The sequence below is a fragment of the Crocodylus siamensis genome, chromosome 1, assembly GCF_052110815.1.
Source record: "Crocodylus siamensis isolate JL-2025a chromosome 1, ASM5211081v1, whole genome shotgun sequence".
NCBI lineage: Eukaryota > Metazoa > Chordata > Crocodylia > Crocodylidae > Crocodylus > Crocodylus siamensis.
The window spans coordinates 390,581,346-390,604,591 of record NC_143395.1 but is presented as its reverse complement, the minus strand read 5'-3'; the positions used below and the strand labels follow the sequence as shown (position 1 = coordinate 390,604,591).

The following is a 23,246-nucleotide window of genomic DNA, read 5'->3' as shown; positions in this document are numbered from 1 at the left end:
CCTATTACAGGGACTATGGTACCCAAAGTCAATAGTGCCCCTCTATTAGGGTTATTAAGGTCCGCTTCTCCCGCCGGGCTCAGCCAGCTCCCGGTGGTAAACAAACAGTTCTACGCCCCGCAGGGGCCAGTCAACTGGGTTCAAAAACCCGCTGGGGTTTTGCTCTCTGCCAGAGGCTCCTACCAGCACTCAACGTTGCTTTCAGCGTTCCCTGCAGCGTGCGCCGGCGTGCTCCACCTCCACCTCCTCCACCACCACCACCACCACCACTTCCTCCTCCTCCTCCTCCTCCTCTTTCCGGTTCTGCGTTGCTCCCGCTTTCCGGTCCTGGCCTCTCCTTTATACCGGAGGGGGAAATATCGGCCCCTCCCTTCCCAACACACCTGGGTAAGGGAAATTTCTGCTGGGCTCCTTGAGGCTGCGGACCTGGGGCCGCTGGCCCTCCGCTTAGCCTGGGAGCCTGCTGGCTCCTTCTCTCTCTCACAGAAGGAATAATTTGAGATACAGAGTATGGGGACAGATTAATTTTAACGGGCATTAAATTTGACCTCCTTAGGTACTCTTAAAACTCCTACAAGAGACCTAGCTGCTTCCTTAAGTACCTAACATTTATGTAAGTCTGAACCTGGGTTCTAAAAGCGACCAGCAGGGTGAAAAAAATGATCTGGGGTGAAGCGTGCAGATGTTTAAATGTTTAAGAACCTTAAAAGGTCTGGAAAATCACTCTGTCTGCAACTTAATGGTCCCCTTATCAGCAGCTTTAGGCTCCTAAAACCTTTTAAAGAACTAGGCCTAGGTAACTAAGATATTTCCTTACCACTTTCTAGAGTGTCAGACACATTTACAGCATGCTTGTGCTGCCAACTCTTTATGCCCCAACAGCCCTGCACTGAAAATCACTTGCTGCCCAGTGCCTGCTACCAGAAGTAATTCAGCTGCGTTTATATGACATTGCACCTAGACTAATTAGCTCACCCACAACACCAAAATCATGGGGCTACACTATTTCCAGTTTAAGAAGCAGCATGCGTGGAACACCACAATGTGTTTCAGCTCAGCGCTGCCTGCATGTTAAGTAATCAGCATGGACAAGGCCTTAGGTGATAGAACCCGAAGTCCTCTTGACTTTCACTGAGATTTGGGGCATGTCTATACCACCAACTTGCTATGTTAGGCAGCAACACTTCCAAACATGCTGTGCTATTTTATGTGCACTGTCTCCTGAACCAGAAGTGGTATAACTATATTTGCCTGATGTTATTAATAGACTGTAAGGGGCTGGAAGGGACTTTGTAAGATCATCGGGTCTAGCCCACCTACACTAGGCAGAAAAGACAACTGAAGTTAGGTGACCCCAGCGAGGTGACCATCCAGTTTCCTTTTTAAGATTTCCAGGGTAGGTGATTGCACCTTTGGAGGGAGTTTATTCCACAGTCTGGACACCCTAACTGTGAAGAAGTTTTATCTAGTGTTAAGCCTGAAATGGTCTTCCAGGAGTTTGTGGCCATTACTCCTGGTTTTCCCCAAAGGTTCCCTGGTGAACAGTTGTTCACTGAGCCCTTGATGTACTCCCCTGATATAGTGGTAAGCTGCTACCAAGTCCCCTCTCAGCCTTCTCTTTTTTAGGCTGAAGAGACCCAAGTCCCTCAGCCTTTCCTTGTATGGCTTGCCTTGCAAGCCCCTGATTATATGGGTGTCTCTTCTGTGGATTCTCTCAAGCTTTTCTACATCCTTGTTCAAGTGTGGTGTCTAGAAATGGACACAGTACTCCAGCTGCAGTCTCACCAATGCTGAGTAAAGCGGAAGAATCACTTCCTTGGTTTTACTTGAGGGGTATCGGTTGATGCATGCCAGAGTATTGTTTGCCCTCCTGGCTACAGCATCGCACTGACAGCTTATATTCATACTATGGTCTATTATTTCCCCTAGGTCCCTTTTAGTCACAGTGCTAGTCAGTTTGGTGCCAACAAGCGCGTAAGTATGTTGGGGATTGTTCATCCCCAGATGGAGCACTTTACGCTTCTCAATGCTGAACTTTATCTGCTTCTGATATGCCCAACTTGCCAGCCTGTATAGGTCTGCCTGTATCTGCAGCCTGTCTTCAAGTGTGACCATGCCCCCCCATAACTTGGTGTTGTCTGCGAATTTGGCCAGTGAGCTCTTTACCCCCACATCCAAATCATTGATAAAGATGTTGAAAAGCACCAGACCAAGCCCCTGAGGGCCACCACTGGCCACTTCTCTCCAAGATAACACAGATCCAATTATTAGAGCTCTCTGAGTCCTACCCTGCATCCAGCTTCCTACCCACCTAACTATTAAGTAGTTAAGCCCATAATCCTCCAATTTTCCCATGAGAACATCATAGGATACCAGATCAAAGGCTTTTTGGATGTCTAAGTATACAATGTCGACCTCCTCTCTCTTATCCAGGTGGTGAGCTACTTGCTTGTAGATGAGATTTGTAAGACAAGACCTGGCCATAATGAAGCCATGCTGGCTGTCATTCAGAATCCTAACTTCTTCAAGCCTATTGCACATAGATTCCTTGATGAATTTTTCAAGGATTTTTCCTGGGATAGAAGTTAGTCTAATTAGCCTATAGTTTCCTGGTTCTTGGCTCCTCCCCTTCTTGAAGATGGGCACAACATTGGCCCTCTTCCAGTCTTCAGGGACCTCCCCCGAGTGCCATGGGTTTTGAAAGAGTTTCACCAGGGTTCCCATGATGACTTTGGCCAGCTTCTTTAGCACTCTCAGATGAAGTTCATCCAGTCCTGCTGACTTATAAATGTCTAACTTTTCTAACTGAACATGCACCAGTTCAACATCAAAATTAGGAAGGTGGTCATTCCCATCATGCCCATTCTGTATCCAATCTAGCATCATTTTCCCTTTAGTCCAATGAAATACTGAAGCAAAGTAGTCATTCAGGAGGAGTTCAGTTTTCTCCCGAGTGTCAGTAACCAGCTGCCCTGAATTGTTAAGCAACGGCCCCACACTTCCATTTGCTTTCCTACTTTTCCAGACCTAAATAACAACTTCTTATTATCCTCAATTTCCATTTCTAGTTTAAATTCAGTCACTGTCTTAGCCTTTCTAATCTGCTCCCTACAAGTGTGGGCTGTTGTTGTATAGTCCTCCTTGGAGACTGTCCCAAGATTCCATTGACAGTTTAATTAGCACTTCTGAAAGGCTGAGCTGATTGGCCCAAAGCTTCTGGTCTGAGAGCTAATGCACACAGTGTAGCATAGTGCATTCGAGCATGCCACTACCTGGCACAATAAATCTGCAGTGTAGACATGGTTTGAGACTAAATGTGCCTTGTGACATGACTGTAGTACAGATTGCAATATAGCACAGAGATAGCTTTAAATGAACTAGTTCAAGTATCGGCAGCCAAAAATGCTGCAGCAGCACAGAGCTAATAAATAAGGCTTAGTTTATTCCATGGCCATTTAAACCTAGTTCACATCACACTGTAGTCTGTAGCATAGGTCTTTTCTTTGTCACTTTTGAAAATGGCAGGTAGGTAGGTACTTCTGAAAAGTACTGCTTACAGCAGCAGGAGACTGACTCCATTATCACTATGAACATTTTATTCCTGGACATCACTATGAGAAGCTCAAAGAAAGCCGCCTCTATAATCACTGTAAAGCAAGCAAACACAATGCTAAGATTTATAAAAATGAAAGAGAAAATAATATTCACTGCACCTTTGTTTTGAAATACAGTGGGCATGTCTACACATGAGCTTTAATGCACAGTAGCCTCTTTTACTGCACATTAAAGAATCATGTCAAAAACCATGCTAATAGGCAGGGGTGCACCGATAAAGATTTTTGGGGGCAATACCAATGGCCAATTATTAACGAGCCATATCAACCAATACCGATCTAATTGCTAATATGCAACCCAGCAGCTTGGAGAGCCGGGTCCAGCTGGTAAGTCTTTTGGGGGCCGAGGGAAGTGGTGGGAGGAAGAAAAGGGCATGGTGGGGCAGATTGAGGCTTGGTGAGGCATGGTGAGGAAGGGAGTGGGGCTGGAGCAGGTGCTGCCCAGCCAGGGTGTGGCGTAGAACACAGCCATGAGCAGCTCATTCAAGAGGCATGACTCCTGTCACTGTGCACGCCCCTGGGGGAGGCACAGGAGGTGTGTGCCCCCCAGATCTGTGTGTGGGACAAGGGCAGGCTGCCCTGTGGGCTGGGGTCAGGGGCGGCACCAGGGTCTTTCTGGTGGAGGGGTTGGGCCAGGGCTGTACTTGGGGTGGGCGGCAGTGGCACTAGAAGGAGAGCTATGGGGTGAGCTACAGCCACCAAAAAATTTACCATAGCCCCCCTGTACCTCTCCCTCCCAGCATCACTGCCACCCACCCTGAGCACAGCCCCAGGCCAATCCCCCTGCTAGAAAGAGCCCAGCATTGGCCCTGGGTCCAAGTGTACAGCAGCAACCCACCCTTACCCCACGCACAGATCCAGGGGGCACATGCCCTCCATGCCCCCCAGATGAGCCGGCTCTGTCCTGTGCCCCTCCCAACCCCACCCCAACTGTGCAGTGCCTGCCCCAGCCCCACTCCTTCCATTACTGAAGGGGCCTCGATCTGCGCCCCCCCATGCTCCTTCCCCCAACAGACTTGCCAGCAAGATACTGCTCTCAAATTTGCTGGGCTGGCTGTGTGCATGCTGCGACTGCTCATGCATGCAGCGTTTATTGGCAACATTATCATCCACATCAACCCAAAAAAACACTAATTGCTGATAATGTCAATTTTCCTTTTATCCATGCCAATATGATATGGACTGATGTATCGGTGCACCTCTACTAATATCCTAATGTACAGAAAAATAGGCTACTGTGTATTAAGCATCACTAAAAAGTGTGCACTTTCACTCCTGCACATTAAGGCAGCCTAATGCACATTTATTTATTACCTCATATTAAATGTACTAAATTTAATGTGCAGTAGCAAAACATTAATGAACATGTAGATGTGCCTAGTGACTAGAAATTAACACCATATCCCACTAGATGGTTGACCATCAGGTTATGTAATGTAATGATAATATTTTGAATATTATAGAAAAATCTTAATAAAATGTACTTACTTATACTCTTGTTATACAAGAATAAAGAACTACTCAACATCCTGAAGATAAGTAATTTTAAAATATCCAAAGAAGATAATTATACGCAACGCTTCAACCATGGAACTTAATTCCACAAGAAATGACAGAACTGGAAGTAATGTAACTGTGGAAGGTAACCAGGGCAGCAGCATTAGTCATAAGCTTTGTGGAAGAGCACTAGAATAGCCATGACTACAGTGGCAGCTGATCACAGCACTGCAAATGGCACTGCAGTTGTCAGCACTGCTCCAGGTGTCAGAAGGCTGCCCCAGGAAGGATCCTGACCAGCTAAGCCTCTGACTGGGTGGACTGTGTTCTAAGAATGAATTGAGGCTATGTGGGAATTAGATTTTTAAGATCTGGGCCTCCTTTGTTGCAGAAGTTCAAAGGTGGGCAGAGAATGAAGTATGGAAGTCCAAGAAGAGAAAAGGTGGTTTTGTTTGTATGACATGTGGAGTGCCCAAGACAATTCACCTGCTGTCTGCCTGTAAAATAGTAGCCGTGCTTTGAGCACACAAAATGTTATAGAAATATTAAAGAACTCTAGATTAAAATTAGGCCTTAGTTGTCTCAACCTTGCCACCCAAATTTGCAGACACGTTTGAAAATCTTGATCTCAAACTTCACGTTGCCACCTGCAAAATGGAAATGATAACATCTCTAAAAACTAAGAGGCTGTAACTTAGACGATTACATAGTCAGGTGCGTGGCAAATTGGTTATGGGACACACCCAGAGAGTGGAGGTTGATGGGTTTGTATTGACCTGAAAAGATGTGGGCAACGGTATCCCCCAGGGCTCAGTCCTCAAGCCAGTGCTGTTCAATATCTTCATCAGTGATTTGGACAAAGGCGTGGAGAGGACATTGTCCAAATTTGTGGATGACACCAAATTATGGGGCAAGGTAGACACATTGGAGGGTAGGGAGATTTGGATAGGCTGGAAAAGGGGGCAGAACAAAACAGGATGCCGTTCAACAAAGATTAATGCAGAGAGCTGCACCTAGGCAGAAGGAATCGCCAACATACATACACATTGGGGGATGACTTTCTAAGCAGCACAGAAGCAGAAAGGTATCTCAGAGTCATAGTTAACTCAAAGATGAACATGGATTGACACTGTGACAAAGTGATCAATAGAGCTAACTGCGCACTATCATGCATTAACAGGTGCATCATGAACAGGTCTAAGGAGGTGATACTTCCCCTTTATGCAGCTTTGGTAAGGCCTTAACTGGAGTACTGTGTCCAGTTTTGGGTTCCGCACTGCAAGAGGGATGTGGATAACCTTGAGAGGGTCCAGAGGAGGGCCACTCATATGGTTAGGCGCCTGCAGGAAAGGTCCTACAAGGAGAGACTGAGGGACCTGGATCTCTTCAGCCTCCATAAGAGAAGGCTGAGAGGGGATCTAGTGGCTGTCTACAAATTCATCAGGGGGGAGGAGGGAACAGCAAGGAATAAGAGATACTCTGTTTACCAAGGCACCCCTTGGAGTAACTAGAAACAATGACCACAAACTGAGGGAGAGCAGATTTAGATTACATATTAGGAAATGCTTAGCTGGGGTCATATGACCCCAGCTCTCTTTCCTGCCCAGGGCAGGGGGTCAGTCTCGATGATCTTCCAAGGTCCCTTCTGACCCTAAAAATCTATTAAATCTATGAAATCTCACTGTCATCCATTAGCATTTTGCGAATAAATTAATGAACATTTGTGAAACCCTGATACTATGGTTACAGGAAAATTAGTATTTCTGAACTGAATTCAAAATTTCATACATTTATAGACTGTAAGGCTGGAAGGGACCTCAGAACATCATCGGGTCCAGCCCCCTGCAACAAGTAGGAAAGATAACTGGCGGTCAGGGGACTCCAGCATCATGATCATTTAGATCATATGCAATAAATACTGAATAACTAGCTATCAGCAAGCACCACCCATTCTGTCCTCTTTACTGAATGTTGTGGAAAAACAGTATTTAGTAGATTTCATATTCCCACACTTCATTTTTATTTATAGATAATGAAAATATGCTTATTGGATTTTTCACCTTTCATTTGCTTCTCCAATTTGAGTGCACTATTAATTGATCTGAACTAATTGATCTACACTAACTAAATACATTGCAATGAAAATTTTTTTCCATGTTTATGAAAGAGTATTCTGCTAGTAATAACTCGTTTCACATTCTAACAAACTAGTTAGTGTAGTTATAGACTTTTTAAAGCTCAATTATTTGCCTTTCTTTAAACAGCAAACCCTTACTAGTTGAATATAATTTTTATTTAGTATAAGTAATTTTCAGAGTCAAGAGTAACAGTATAACATTATATGTTAGAATTTTGCTTTTAATTTTAAATAAGTTTTAAAAATAAAATGTATTTAATAGAATTAGAAACTGAATTAAAATGATTTAATTTTTAAACTTCAATTTTTATCCTTTTAAGAATGGGGGGGATGTTTTATTTTTGATTGTGTGTGCATGTCTGTGTTTTGTTATTGCTTTATATGGCAAAGATGTATGTATTATACTGGTACTGTAACTGTGAAATCCTACATGTGGTTGAAAGTGTGCGTGAAAACCTATATGAACAATTTCTCTGAAACTTCAGTACCCTGGTATTGGCTACTGCCAGACAGGATGCTATACTAAATGATGACTAGACTGACATGATATGGGAACTCCCCTGTTCCTATGTAACTTCCAATGACAGATCATTAAGGTAACAAGATAGAAACACTGCTAGATAGCAATCAGGTACAATGGTTCATGAATTTATTTTTTATTTAATGTCCTGATCTATCCATTTTTTTCAAACCTGAAGTGGCTTTGACCTCCAACTACAATCTGTATTTACTGTGGAAAGATTTATAAGAATATGTGGAGAAATTCTCTTGATGTTTTACTCTGTGATTTTGGCATTCATGATGATGGTATTTTTCCCTTTTGGTGATAATATTTTTCCTTTTTGCACTTCAACTGTAACATGATTCCAAAGGTGAGAATGTTCTGTGTTCCACTTTTGTATGTGGATATATTGTACATCACACAGGGCATGTCTACACAAGATGTATTACTGTGCGGTTGCTTAGTTTACTGTGTAATAAGTACACATGTCTACATGTGCGTGTGCTTACTGCACAGTAAAAACCCTTAATTGCAATTAAATTTGCTACCAGCAAATCCAGATAGTAAATTTAAGCACGATTTACTTACTTAACGATTTTTTACTTAACGATAATGCACATGTTGATGTGACCCAGCAACAAATTTGCTGCTGGGTCTGCCCAGTCACTAGGGGACTGCAGCTTAAGAGCCTTCCCTGCTTCAGGGCTGAGCTGTTTCTATGGCAGCCCCTGTCTGCAGACTATAAAAGCATGCTGACATTTTGTGCCTTGGGACACAAACACCAGGGAGCCTGAAGGTATTGCAGGCCCTGTGTATCCTCTTGGGCAGGCCAAGCCCTGTAGCGCCTGCCTGGCAGTACCCTAACAGTGCTGCTAGCCACTGCTGTGTCATTGGCAACCAGGGCAGTTCCATCAGGACAAGAAGCCTAAGGAAGGCTGCTTCAGACTGCTGCAGCCCCTGCCTAGCCCTGTCAGCCCTCCAGGGCTGTCTGCAGGCTGCTTTTGGCAACAGGGCCAGCACCACCTGCTGGCTGCATGTCCCCAGCAGCCTGCCCTGCACCTGCAGGTGCTGTGGAGCCTAGTCTCTGCCACACAGCTCCCAGTCACTTGCCATGCCCCTGTGCTGGGCACTGTTGGCAGCTGCCCAGGGCCAGCAACAGCAGGACAACCACACAGGGGCCAAGAGAGCCAGCATGGAACACATCACGGCCTCATTCTCATCATCCAGGCCCACCACCATCTGACTGTGCATGCCTGTGCCCTTCACCCAGGATGCCAACCGGAACCAGGAGGAAACTGGTGACTTGATGGCACTTTGGGGTAACTAGTTGTCTCTGCCAGAGGCAAGGGCTGGAGCAGCCATGGCACAGGGAGGCAGAGTGGACAAGAAGGGCACTGCCACATGCTACCCCTGCACTGGGCATGCTGCTCCTGGGAAGGGAAGGGACTAGCCAGACAGTGGGACTGGTTTCTAAAGATGGCTGCTAGGTGCTAGCAGCTGCAGCCAGAGCTTGGAGTTCCCTCTGGTGGCCACTAGTTTGCACTGCAGGGCAGCAGTGACCTGGCAGAAATTTTCTGCCAGGTCCCTGCACATGTATACACCTAGCCAAAATCACTTACTGCACATCAGTAAATCTAGGCTCAAGTAAATGCAAGTATAGATGCACCCACAGAGTATAATATAATAGCTGGTATATGTCCAGTTCTGGGATTGCAATTTATACTGTATTTTCTACTTAGGAAAAGCCTGCTGCTTCTGCCTACTGCAGTTCAGCAGCTGCTAAATCTGCCATCTGTTTCAGAACAACACTGAAAAAAATAGATGGATTTTAGATTCAGAATATCTCAGGATACAATATATGCATCATCTTAAGGAAATGATAGATGTAAAAATAAACAACATTTTAAAGGCTATTAGAAATATTATATAATTAATCTAAGAAAGCTAGTTTGATGGATAGATGGTCCATCAAAATACTCTGTCCGGTTGGTAGAGAGTTCCTTGTAGAAAGAAAAAGTATATAGACTTTACCAGATATAAAACAAATCAATAGGGTTTTGCTGAAATTAATTAGGGTTCTATTAAAATCACCTGAAAAACCTACAAAAAAGAGATTCAAGCTTTCTGTAGTTCCTATGCAGGCAGAGATTATTTCCTATAAAATGCTAACACTCCATATTAGGTTTCTTAAGAAATTCTTTAGGCCTATTGCATTTTGTTATACACAGTGGGTATGGTTGGGGAAAGCAGGGGAAATGAAACAGGGAGGCAAAAAATAACCTTGTTTTTTAAATTTAATAGTTTGAGATGCAGGGAAATTATATTTACCCAGTTCTGTTAAGTGCTTTGTGATCTTGAACTAAATTACATTGTAATGCTCTTGGAAAACAGGATACAACTAAGTATGTTATAGTAGAAATACATGAAAAATAAATAAGATAAATCTGGAAAAATAAATTTAAAAGTATCTTTCTTCCAAGCTACATGAATAACCCTGACAAATCAGTGTTTACTTGCTCCCAGAGTACGCAAAATAGAGAGCTTTTGTTTAATTCAGGCAAAATTAAGGAATTAAACACAGCCTTGCGCAGCTTTGCTATTATTCAGAAAGAATGGAGAAATGTATTTTCTTTCTGTTCCTTTCCTGGCAACTTCCCCTGAAGGTGGACAAAGCTGTGGGTTTTATATGTACAAGTACTATGCAGTACTTGATGATTTCAATTAAAGTTTTGCTGGAGCAGTCCCATTGTTTCCAATATAGATCCACTGGTGGGGGCTAGTGATTCAGAGCAAATTGGGGTCTGTAGCCCTGTATTTGAAAGACCTATTTGAGTCAAAAGACAAAAGCAGAGAACAAGATCTTTTGAGCAGAAATGAGCTTTTATCCCCAAAAGATTCAAAGCCAACCTTTGTAAGGACTGCTGTCTTGCATCTTTGAGTTCTTTGCAGACAGGTGTAATTGGAGCAAAGCTGCCCAAGGTTCACTGTTGTTGCTAAGCAACAGAAAATGTTATATTTATATTTTTAAATTCTGCTTCTTGCAGAAGCAGATTACAGACTCAAAGGGAAATATCTGAAGGTAATAAAGTGCATTTAAAACTGTGATTATAATTTGGAAGTAGATGATTATTTATAATATACAATACTTCATTATACTTGGAAAGCCAATGAGTAAAAATGTGTCTAATACTAACTGAACACTCCGTAAACACAAAAAAGATAGCAGGATTTTCATTGTAGGGCATTTAATTCCAGTGGTTCTAATTATTTAATATAAATATTAGAACCCAATACATTTTGTTTCATTTCAAACTTATTTTTAAACTGTTATAATAACTATAAATATATTAATTAAATACCTCTATCAATACAGCACCACAGAGGGAAAAATGGCAAATGAATTTAATGTAATGTCAGCAGCAAAAATGCCTTCATATCTTTGTATTCAGTGAATTATATAACTACATAAACCCATTTAAACAGAAAAGTTTCATACAACCAACCCATCCTGGATTGTTACTATTTATTCTCACCAGTGTTACTGTTTCAAGCTCAAGCTTTCTAGGATCACCTTCAAGCCTTGAATCTCTACATGAAGACCCACTTCTTCAAAAAGGTTAAGAAGAAACTATCTCATGCTATCAATTAACCTTAAATTACTACTGCCTATGATGCTGAGCAATATTGTCTCTGCTTCCTTGCATTCCCCCATCTGTCTATACCCATCTGTTGTCAGTCGCCTTCTGTTTAGATTATAAACTCTTTAGGACAGGGACTGTCTTTTTTTTTCTGTACAGTAGCAAACACAATGTAATACTGTAATTTCTCACATACAACATGCCACTGAATATAATATGCAACTTGTTTTTGAAAGGAGGAATAAAAAAAAATTGTTCCTTGTAATAAGTCACTGAGTAGCAGTAACTAAGAAGCTGAGCCTGTTTGTTGCTCTGCTTTCTGTGGATCACTGCAGATTTTACTTTTGGTAACTTCTGCCACTTACCACTTCTGATAAGTGGCAAAACTTGCTCTTACCCTACTTCTAATATATACTGTGCACTCCAATTTTCATCAGCTGTTTTTAGGGAGAAAGGTGCACATGCATGTGAGAAAACACAGTAATACAATGGTATACATGTATGTATACTGTTTTGTCATATTGGTTTCTCAGCAAGAACAGTACACAGTTCATAGATTTCATAGATTTCATAGACATCAGGGCTGGAAGGGACCTCGGGAGATCATCGAGTCCAGTCCCCTGCCCAAAGGGCAGGAAGTCAGCTGGGGTCATAGGATCCCAGCAAGATAAGCATCCAATTTACTCTTGAAGGTGTTCAATGTAGGTGCTTGAACCACCTCCGCTGGCAGACTGTTCCAGACCTTGGGGGCTCGGACAGTAAAGAAATTCTTCCTTATGTCCAGCCTGAAACGGTCTTGCAGGAGTTTGTGACCATTCAACCTAGTCATCCCTTGGGGCGCTCTGGTGAACAAACGTTCCCCCAGATCCTGGTGGTCACTCTTGATAAACTTATAGGTGGCCATCAGATCACTCCTGAGCCTACACTTTTCCAGGCTAAAGAGTCCCATGGCTCTCAGCCTGTCATTGTAAGATCTGTTTTCCTGACCTCTGATCATGCGCGTGACTCTCCTCTGGACTCTCTCAAGCTTCTCCACATCCTTTTTAAATTGTGGAGCCCAAAACTGGACGCAGTACTCCAGCTGCGGCCTCACCGAGGCCGAGTACAAGGGGAGAATGACGTCCCGGGATTTGCTCGAGAAGCATCTATGGAGGCACGCCAGCGTTTTGGTCGCTTTATTAGCCGCAGCATCGCATTGCAGGCTCATGTTCATCTTGTGGTCAATGATGACCCCCAAGTCTCTTTTTTCCATAGTGCTATCCAACATAGCACTGCCAAGCCTATAAGGAAGCTGCAGGTTTTCCCTCCCAAGGTGGAGAACCTTGCATTTTTCGGTGTTAAACACCATCAGGTTCTTGTCTACCCATTTGCTGAGCTTGTCCAGGTCAGCCTGGATCACCCGCCTATCTTCTGGTGTGGATGCTTTGCCCCAAAGTTTGGTGTCATCGGCGAACTTGGCCAGTCCACTCCTGACTCCAATGTCCACATCATTAATTAAGATGTTGAACAGTATGGGTCCAAGTTAATATTTTTTTTCTGCTGTAGTATTTTCTTTCCCCATTTGAATATATGAACATACAGTATGTACACCTTTCAGAACTGCAATATTATCCCAGATATTATGACCATATGGGAGGTCCTCCTTACCCCACAGAAATGATTCAGTGTTTTGCCATCTATTTCAACAATGCCAAAATTTCATCTAAGAGATCAGTTCAGAGAACAGTCCTTCTCCTGGGAGTTGTTTCAAATATTTACTTGGGGAAAGAGCAAAGATGCTCTTTTTTACTCTTTTTGGGCATGTGTAGTCAAAACAGGAGCCCTAAATTGAAGCTGTGGGTTTTTAAAAACACTGCTTCAATTTAGGGCCCTTTAAATCCCCATGTCATGCACCCACCCTACTGACTTACCTGCCTCTCTGGCGGCAGGGAGAGGAGGGTGACCTGCCAGCGAGCAGAGAGGTTTCTGGGCTGCAGGAGGGGCTGGTGCTTCCCTCCATGGCAACAGTGGCGCCCCCCCACAAGTGGCACCTGCCTGCAGGCACACAGCTCAGACAGTCCCAGGGGGCACCGCAGCCATGGAGGGAAGCACTGGGCCCCCATGCAGCTCAGGCAGGCAGGCAGGCTCCAGGGGGCTGCAGGGGGTTGTGGGGAATGGGGGGAAGAAGATCAGGCTCACCGCTTTTCTTGGCTGGAGCCTGCTTTCCTGAGCTGCTGCCAGGCTGCCTGCAGAGCCCCTGAGCTGCACAGAGCCCGGTGCTTTACTCCATGGTTCAAGGGGCAGCAAACTCAAACTCCTTGAAGGGATTTTAGTTTGCTGTGCCCCAAGTCATTTAAGGCACATTACACCGTAGAATTTGTTACAGCCACTGTAATTAATGCACAATATGCTGCCGACACATGCAAACACCAACACCATTAAAGTGGTGCAAAAGCATCTTGCCCACTTTAAAGTGTTGTACACACATGCCCCTCATTTCATCTACACATGGCCTTTCAGACTGGGCATGTCTATACGTGCACTTTAATGAGCAGTAGCCTATTTAACTCTGCATTAAAGTGTCATGTACAAAACCATGACATTACACTAATGCTCACTAAAACAGGCTTCTGTGCATTTAGCATCATTAAAAAAGCATGAAAATGTGCTACTCTGCATTAATTTAGCCTTCACATTTGATGGCATTTTTAAATGTACTCTGGGCGTGGATGGAGTTGTCTCTGAAAGCTGCTCTAATTAGAGTGCCACGGTGCCTCATCTTTCAAAATGGCAGCAGGGGCATTTGAACTAAAGCTCATTCGATGACCTCTAGTTCAAGTGCCCCATCATCATTTTGAAGTATGGGGACACTGATACACGAGATGCAGGATGCTGCTAGAGTGTGGTAATTGCCAAGCATCAGCAGACTCAATTAATCAAGTCTGCACCAATGTACTGTAATCACAGCGTATCAGAGCAGCCTCCAGAGGAAGGGGGGTGCTATCTCCAAAGAGGAGTATACCTCCTCTGCTCGGGCCTGTAGGGGGGCTGTCAGGAAAGCTAAGGGGGACACAGAGCTAGGACTTGCGTCCAAAATCAAAGATAACAAAAAGTCTTTTTTCAAATATGTAGGGAGGATGAAGAAAGCACCAGGAAATGTGGGGCCCCTGCAAGATCCTCTGGGCAATCTGGTAGTTGCGCCAGAGGAGAAAGCAGACCTCTTTAACCAATTCTTCACCTCTGTTTTCTTAAGCAGGGACCGGGACTTCCCCACCGTGATACAAGACGGACTCAAGGGGAACGCCCCCAGACTTCAGGTTGGGTAGGAGCAGGTTAGAGAGCTTCTGGAGGGGCTGGACGTGTTCAAATCATCGGGTCCAGAAGCTCTCCACCCCAGGGTGTTGAGGGAGCTAGCAGGGGTTATTTGCAGGGCCCTTGGCATGGCTTTATGAGCGCTCGTGGTGCTCGGGCCAGGTGCCGGATGATTGGAAGATAGCCAACATGGTCCCCAACTTTAAAAAAGGGAGAAGGGAGGACCCAGGCAACTATAGGCCCATCAGTCTTACCTCTATCCTTGGGAAACTCTTTGAGAAGATCATCACGGAGCACATCTGTGATGGACTGGCCTCAGAGATGATGCTCAAGGGCAACCAGCACGGTTTCATTAGGGGCAGGTCATGTCAGACCAACCTGATTGCCTTTTATGATCAGGTCACAAAAGACTTGGATGCAGGTGTTTCCGTGGATGTAGTCTTTCTGGACTTCAGCAAGGCCTTTGACACCATCTCCCACGCCATCCTCATTAAGAAATTGGGGGACTGTGGCATTGATGCCTACACAGTCAGAAGGATTGCAGATTGGCTGAAGGGTCGCACTCAGAGGGTGGTGGTGGATGGGTCATATTTGACCTGGGGAGAATTGGGCAGCAGAGTCCCCCATGGCTCGGTCCTTGGGCCCACACTGTTCAATCTCTTTATCAGCTATTTGGACGACAGGGTGAAAAGCACCCTGTTTAAATTCACTGATGATACCAAAATTTGGGGTGAGGTGAGCATGGTGGTAGGGAGGGAAAGACTGCAGCAAGACTTGGATAGGTTACACAGGTGGGCTAGCAAAAACAGGATGCACTTCAACACTGACAAATGCAGGGTGCTACACTTGGGCAGTAGTAACCAAAAGCACACTTTTAAGATGGGAAACTCGCTTCTTGAGAGCACAGAGGCAGAAAGGGATCTTGGAGTCATTACTGACTCCAAGATGAACATGGGCCGACAATGCGAGGTCACGGTTCACAGGGCTAACTGGACCTTGTCGTGCATCCACAGATGCATCTCAAGTAGGGCCAAGGAGGTGATCCTCCCCCTCTATGCAACACTGGTCAGGCCACAGCTGGAGTACTGTGTCCAGTTCTGTGCACCCCACTTCAGGAGGGATGTGGACAACATTGAGAGGGTCCAGAGGAGGGCCACCTGAATGATCTGGGGACTACAGGGCAGACCCTACAACGAGAGACTGCGGGACCTGAACCTGTTCAGCCTTCACAAGAGAAGGCTGAGGGGGGACCTGGTGACAGTCTATAAACTCACTAGGGGGGACCAGAAGGGTTTTGGAGAGACCTTGTTTCCCCTAGCACCCCTGGCATAACAAGGAATAACAGCCAAAAGTTGTTGGAGAGTAGGTTTAGATTAGACGTCCATAAGAATTATTTCACAGTTAGGGTGGCTAGGATCTGGAACCAACTTCCTAGGGAAGTGGTGCTGGCTCCTACCCTGGGGGTCTTTAAGAGGAGGCTTGATGCCTACCTAGCTGAGATCATTTGAGTCCAGCTTTTTTTTTTCTCCTGCCCTGGCTTGAAGACTTGAAGATCTATAAGGTTCCTTCTGACCCTACTTCTATGATTCTATGATCCTATGATTCCACAGTCATGTACAGGTACCCCGAGTTACTAAATTTAATGCGCTTAAAAAAGCGTGTTAATGCATATATAGACATGCCACTCAGAGGCTCAGTGAACAAGTTAAAATGGCATAGTATCTTTAAGCACTAAACCAAATTGGTTGGAAGGCAATCAAAGCTGAATTAAAAATCAACTCCTTTTTAACCAAGCAAAAGAGGTATATAAGTATATAAGGTCTATACAATAATAAAATCATTATGATAAAATTTCAAACAATTTTCAGACTCTTTTTGGCTCCCTGCAAAATATAGGATAAAATCCAAACATCTCAGAGTCAGCTCTCCTGTCATTTTATAATGGCCAGTCTAGAGCTCTAGGAAGATGCCCAGGGAGGGCTGGAAACAGGCCCACATGACTATTTGCAAACCAATTACAAAAAGAACCTTGGAATTCAATCAAACCTTATAGTCAAGATTAAGAGATGTGTAGGTGACCTGAGACAGTGGTGTTGGTATGAGTGGACTGAAGGGTGGGCCATCATGCTGCTGAATCGAGTGAAAAAGACAACTAAACATTTTGAGCATTATTCCATATTGAGAGAGTACATAAAGGTTCTAACAATATTCTCTCCTCTTTAAGGTTAGACATGTTTGCAACAAATATGTTAAAATGTGTAGAAGGGTATTTGTGCCTGAAAGCTTGCAATTAAAGAATTTTTTTTGCAAAAATCTAGTTGGTCTAATAAAAGATAATCGCCTCCGCCACAAGTCCTCGTTCCTTTTGCTTCTAGATACGGCTACAGCCTAGATACCTGACACACGAAAGATATTGAATTTTAGCTAATTTTTTAAAGTGAAATCTTCATAATTTTACAAGCAGGAAGCAAGCTTGGCCACCTGAAACCTGAGCCCCTGTTCCTGCCTTTGTTTGAGGTAATTTGCATCATCACAGAGCTCGGAGACACCTTACCACATAAGAAATGTCTGCCCAGAAGAGCATTCCGTCTTTTTACTCCTCTGTGAAATAGGAAACACCATAACCAGAAGGAAATATGACTACATCCTGCTTACAACTGAACGACTTTGAGGTAAACAGACTGTTACAACTTTTCTCTGAGCTGAATCTGCATATAAAATGAACTGTTCGAAACAGGAGATTTTACCACAACTTCAGCTCTCCTGTCAAAATAGGAACCTTCATTTCTATTCATGAGAACGTTTACAATCTTTTCTCCTATGCCTGAAGAAGGATGTTTTATGCCTGAAAGCTTGCTGTGCAAAAATCTAGTTGGTTTAATAAAAGATATCACCTCTACCATGAGTCCTGATTGCTTCTGCCTGTAGATCAATACAACTACAACTTGGATACCTTAAAATGTGTCTAACATCGCACTTGTTTTTTCCTAGACATGCAATTTGTAGCTCAGCTTTTAAAGTCTAATATTAACATTTTCTGTCTAAATTAGGTAGACAGATCAGTAACTCTTACATACATTTTCTGATTTCCATTATAGAAGTTATATTCAAAGCCAAACCCTAAACTAAATGGCATATCATTATAGGTCTATTGCAACCAATGAAGTTAAAATGATTTATATTAGCTGAGGATCTGGGGCTGCGTCTTTAACATTTTTGCCTCTAAAACTATGTTTACTACTTACTCCTGTCAACAGTTCACTACAACTAGGCAAGATAGTTATGAATATGTAAAGCAAAAACCCAAAACTTGAAAAATGTTTAATTCAAAAGATTATCTCTTTTTATTGTCAATATTGTAATTACCTTTTGTTGCTTTAAGTACTCTTCATTATTTGCGCTGCATGTATAAATCAACTATTTAATGTTTGCCATGCTAATGACTTTTTTGTATTGCCAGAAACAACAGTGCTCATAATATTGAATTTTATAATACTACAAAAATTATAGCTATTTATAGAAATAGAACAGAATGTTTGAAATACAAGACAAACATTATTTCAGTGGGTAAATATATACTTTTCTAATATGACAAATGCACTTTCTTGTGAACATAAAGAGTTGCAAAGAGGTTGAGTACCACCTGGCTTGTAAAGAGCAGTCCTTCTTAAGACTTCCACTGATTAATTTTTGGCATTGTCAACTGGATGAACCAGCCAAATTCACTGCATCATGGAAACAGGGACAGGAGAAGGAGGGAAGTATCCTCCAAATTATATTCATGGTTCTATATTGTGGAAAAAGACAATTTAGTTCCTGACCCTTTCAAATCACCTGAAATCCACTTAGATGTTTATGATGGGATGATTTTTTAAGGAGATACTAAAAGAAGAAAAACAGGATCATCTAAAAACTAGCAAAAAAAAGAGTTTGGGTGTCAAGAATGATTTCAAATGTCAAAGCAATTACTAGATCTTCCTGTGTTTTTTAATTATGGTAGTTGTTGTAAGGAAAAGTCATTAGTTCCATTCAGCAAAATCATTATTATTCATGAATTTTCAAAAACTTCAGAAACTATCCCTAATAGAAGCAATTATTATAGTTTTTACAGATAAGTGGCATGGTGTTTAGAAAGGTAATTGTTTGTATCACATTCTTTCTGTTTGTTTGTTTGTTTCTGTGTAATTTGTTGGTTACAAAGGCAGTCTCAAATCAAACATTTGTTAGTTTAGGATAGGAATTTCAATCATTTTAAATTCAGTCTCAGATAATATGGCAGCTCTTCATTCCCTTCCTGCAATACTGTGCAAGCACATGGTTATATTTGGCTTGTTAGGATTGTTTAATTTGATTTTATTTGTTGGACTCAGAGCAAGGGAAATTACCACATTGACCCAACCCCACTTCTTTCCACTTATCTTAAATGAGGACCACATTGAACAAATGAGTTTGGATACAAATTTGTATTTTACAGGACTTTCTGAAATGGCAAGAAGTTCTAGACCCCTGTGCCCAATTTGTTGTTTCATAGAATCATAGAAGTAGGGTCGGAAGGGACCTTGTAGATCTTCAAGTCCAACCCCCCGCCTGGGCAGGAGAAAAACTGGGCTCAGATAACTCCAGCCAGGTAGGCATCAAGCCTCTTCTTAAAGACCCTCAGGGTAGGAGCCAGCACCACTTCCCTTGGAAGTTGGTTCCAGATCCTAGTCACCCTAACGGTGAAGTAATTCTTATGGATGTCTAATCTAAACCTACTCTCCAACAATTTATGGCCGTTATTCCTTGTTATGCCAGGGGGCGCTAGGGGAAACAAGGTCTCTCCCAAACCCTTCTGGTCTCCCCTAGTGAGTTTATACATGGTCACCAGGTTCCCCCTCAGCCTTCTCTTGTGAAGGCTGAACAGGTTCAGGTCCTGCAGTCTCTCATTGTAGGGTCTGCCCTGTTGTCATCGTATCATGCGGGTGGCCCTTCTCTAGACCCTCTCAATGTTGTCCACATCCTTCCAGAAGTGGGGCGCACAGAACTGGACACAGTACTCCAGCTGTGGCCTGACCAGTGTTGCATAGAGGGGGAGGATCACCTCCTTGGCCCTACTTGATATGCACCTGTGGATGCACGACTAGGTCAGGTTAGCCCTCCCAGCTGTGACCTCGCATTGTCAGCCTGTGTTCATCTTGGAGTCAATAATGCCTCCGTGCTCTCAAGAAGCGAGTTTCCCATCTTATAAGTGTGCTGCTGGTTACTACTGCCCAAGTGCAGCACCCTGCACTTGTCAGTATTGAAGCGCATCCTGTTTTTGTTAGCCCACCCCTGTAACCTATCCAGGTCTTGCTGCAGTCTTTCCCTCCCTACTAGCGTACTCACCTCACCCCAAATTTTGGTATCATCAGCAAATTTAAACAGGTTGCTTTTCACCCTGTTGTCCAAATCGCTGATAAAGAAATTGAACAGCGCGGGCCCAAGAACCGAGCCATGGGTGACTCCACTGCCTGCTTCCCCCCAGGTCGGATATGACCCATCCACCACCACCCTCTGAGTAGCTGCATTCTGTATGGCATTTTTTCATAAACAAGAGCAGAAGCTCTTCCACCATCCAGTACTCTACTGCAAGCATAGAGGTATGGCCAGAGCAAAATGGGACAGCTAGATTTTGCTTCAGCCAATCTGCAATCCATCTGACTGTGTAGGCATCAATGCCACAGTCGCCTAGTTTTTTAAGGAGGATGCGGTGGAAGACAGTGTCAAAGGCCTTGCTGAAGTCCAGAAAGACTATGTCCATGGCGACACCTGTGTTCAATGTTTAAACAACTCGAGTTTCAGACAGGTGGAGTCATGCTCACTTTTGTGCTTCATTAGTTGTAGATTGGCTCATTCCAGGGATACTCTCCAACCATAAGTTAGAGCAGACCTGAAAGACACTCTGTGATATGGTAGATACTGACTAGCTCAAGGGCTGAATAGCAGCCAGGAACCGGCAGGATATAAGCAAAATCTAGCTGTCCCATTTTGCTCTGGCCACACTGCTATGCTTGCAGTAGAGTAGCGGATGGTGGAAGAGCTTCTACCCTCGTTTAAATTATGAAAAAGTACCATACAGAATGCATCTACACATGTGCTTTACTGCAAAGTAGACCAATTAGCTCTGCAGTAAAATGTCATTGTCTACACAAGTACTGATATTAGAGCACAGTAGATTAATTAACTCCACCATAAAACAGTACTGTTGGGGACAGTACTATCTTATGGCAGAGAAATGCTCATGTAAGACCGTGACCAGGTCTGGCTGGGGCACAAAGGGGCAAAAGTACAGGAGCTGCCTGCTGCCCAGTTCTGCACTTTAGCACCCCTGTAGACCAACCAGTCTCTCTACTGCCCAATGCTGGCACCTGTGGCTGAACCCCAAAGCCTCCAGCTAACCCAGGGTTGCTCTGCCCTGACTCTACTGCTGCAGTCCCAGGCACACGTGAAGATGTTGCTCCTAGGAGAAACAGACTCTAGTGCAAACTGCGCTGGAGTTTATTCAGGTGCATTCATTCCACGTGTAGATGTGCCCATACAGATTCAACTACTGGCTTATAAGCCAGACTTACCAATGTAGTGCAAAGTAGATAGATCGTATCTCAGAATCTCTCACACAGAAAGGTTTATATTTTATTCTCACAGCCAAAAAAACCAAACAAACAGAACTGGCACTGAAACCATAAGGAGCAATACTGGACATGAATGGTCTATGGCTAGATTACTCCAAAAGTGAGCTTTCCTCAGAACCATGAATACATGTGGCTTTCCCTGTTGAACCTACCTCAAGATAATTCATAATAGAACAAATTCCACTATCAGTAATACCCATGGCAACTAAAGCAACACACCAAACTTCAGTACAATCACAGGACTCCATACATATTTTATATCAAAGCCTCTCCTTCAACTGTCACACAAACATGGACGGGACTTTTGGAATCAGTTCTAAGACAGTACAGAGGTGAAGATACACTTAATCAAAAGATGGTGGAAGAGTTCAGGTACCCACCCTTTCTAGTCCAGAGCCTATTAAGGATTCAAAAAACTAATGCCCTTTGAATGAAATTCATTCTAAAGGCATTGTTAGCACCTAAATCTTCAAAATAAGGCTATTATCCTGCCATAGAAGGACACATCCAGAAATCATTAAGCCATCACATCAGGAAACCCTGTAGAGAACATTTTTTACTGTTGTGATTACACCAAGGGCAAGGCATTCAGTTTCTATATGTTCAGGAAAAAGAGATTTTTCTAGTTTTGATTGGCAGAGATGTGTTATACTTGAGACTCATTTGAGTCCTTATTTCTTTTCGATATCAGTATGCAAGTGCCCAAATCCACTTCTGGGTACTTCATGGTCAAAAGCTGTTCAGTATGCCTGCCTCTTGCTCAAGTAATTGTCCTTCCTCTGCTGTGTAAGTTTTATCAGAAGTGAATGGGCTTTCCAGATGAATGTCATTTCATTCACTAGTTTTAATTACTTTTCAACTTTAGTCTCCTTCTGCTTTATAGTTTAGCATACCAGAAGCCTGGATGAAGAAATTTCATTTAAAACTTTAATTTACCTAGATAAGTAAAGGAAAAATAAATATTGAGATGCATGGTTCTGTTTAAAAAAAGAAAGAAAAGAAAAAAAACAGCAAATGTTCCCAGAATTACTGCAGAGGAACAATGCTGAAGACCATGCAAAGATGTGCAGAAATTACTGCAGTTGCATTATGTAAGAGAGTGAGATTTAGATCTCCTGACAAAAAAAGAAGCACATCAGAGCTAATGCAAGTAGCAGAAATTCTTATAGGCTTATAGGCAATCTGTCAAACTAGAACAATTAGAGGAACTCTTTTTTTTTTAAGCCAGCTGTTCCTCATAACCTGATTTAATCAAGCCAACCCTGCATTTGCATAATTTCTGCACAGCATTGATGATGATGCTTTGCTTTTTTCAATCTTTTTTCTTAAATTAAGGAAATGCTTTTATCAAGTGCCTTTGGACAGTGCTCAGTAAGAACTTTTGTCTCCAACTATGCATAAAAAACTCTCTGAAATCCCAACCTCACCAGTAAAAGTGAAGATTTGGTCCTGAGGCAATGGAGCTGTGCCTACTGACACAAGTCTAAGGCAAGGAACACATCGCTCAGGTTGAAGCTGTAATAATGCACACTTAATAAGGGTACGGAAAATAAATCTACTGTTCATATCCTTAGCATTCCCTTTACCGGACAGCAATCTACTCTTTGCATCCTTTGCTGCAGAACTGAGACCCTGACTGTGCCCCTTCTCAGGCTCCCATTCTGCACATGGGACTGAGGGTTGGAAGTGGAATTGTACAGTCTCACTCAAAGTAACACTGGAGCTGATATACAAGCATTATGAAAACACAGGCAGCACTTACTGGTATGTGGTTGGACTGACATTGATCCGTCGTGGGTGACTTCCTGACTCAAACTTGCTTGCAAGCGTGACGTTGTTTCCAAAGAGACAATAACGTGGCATTCTAACCCCAACAACTCCAGCCAGAACCGATCCTGAGTGAATGCCTATTCTCAT

At 43.3% G+C, this 23,246-nt stretch overlaps 1 protein-coding gene across 1 annotated transcript in view; it reads right to left on the bottom strand.

The window, feature by feature from the left end:
- Nucleotides 1–23,246, bottom strand: part of GUCY1A2 (guanylate cyclase 1 soluble subunit alpha 2) — a 270,751-nt gene that overhangs the window by 5,711 nt on the left and 241,794 nt on the right. Inside the window, exon 7 of the mRNA XM_090031757.1 lies at nucleotides 23,092–23,246. Coding sequence (XP_089887883.1) covers nucleotides 23,092–23,246 — 155 coding nt within the window. The remainder of the gene's footprint in view (nucleotides 1–23,091) is intronic.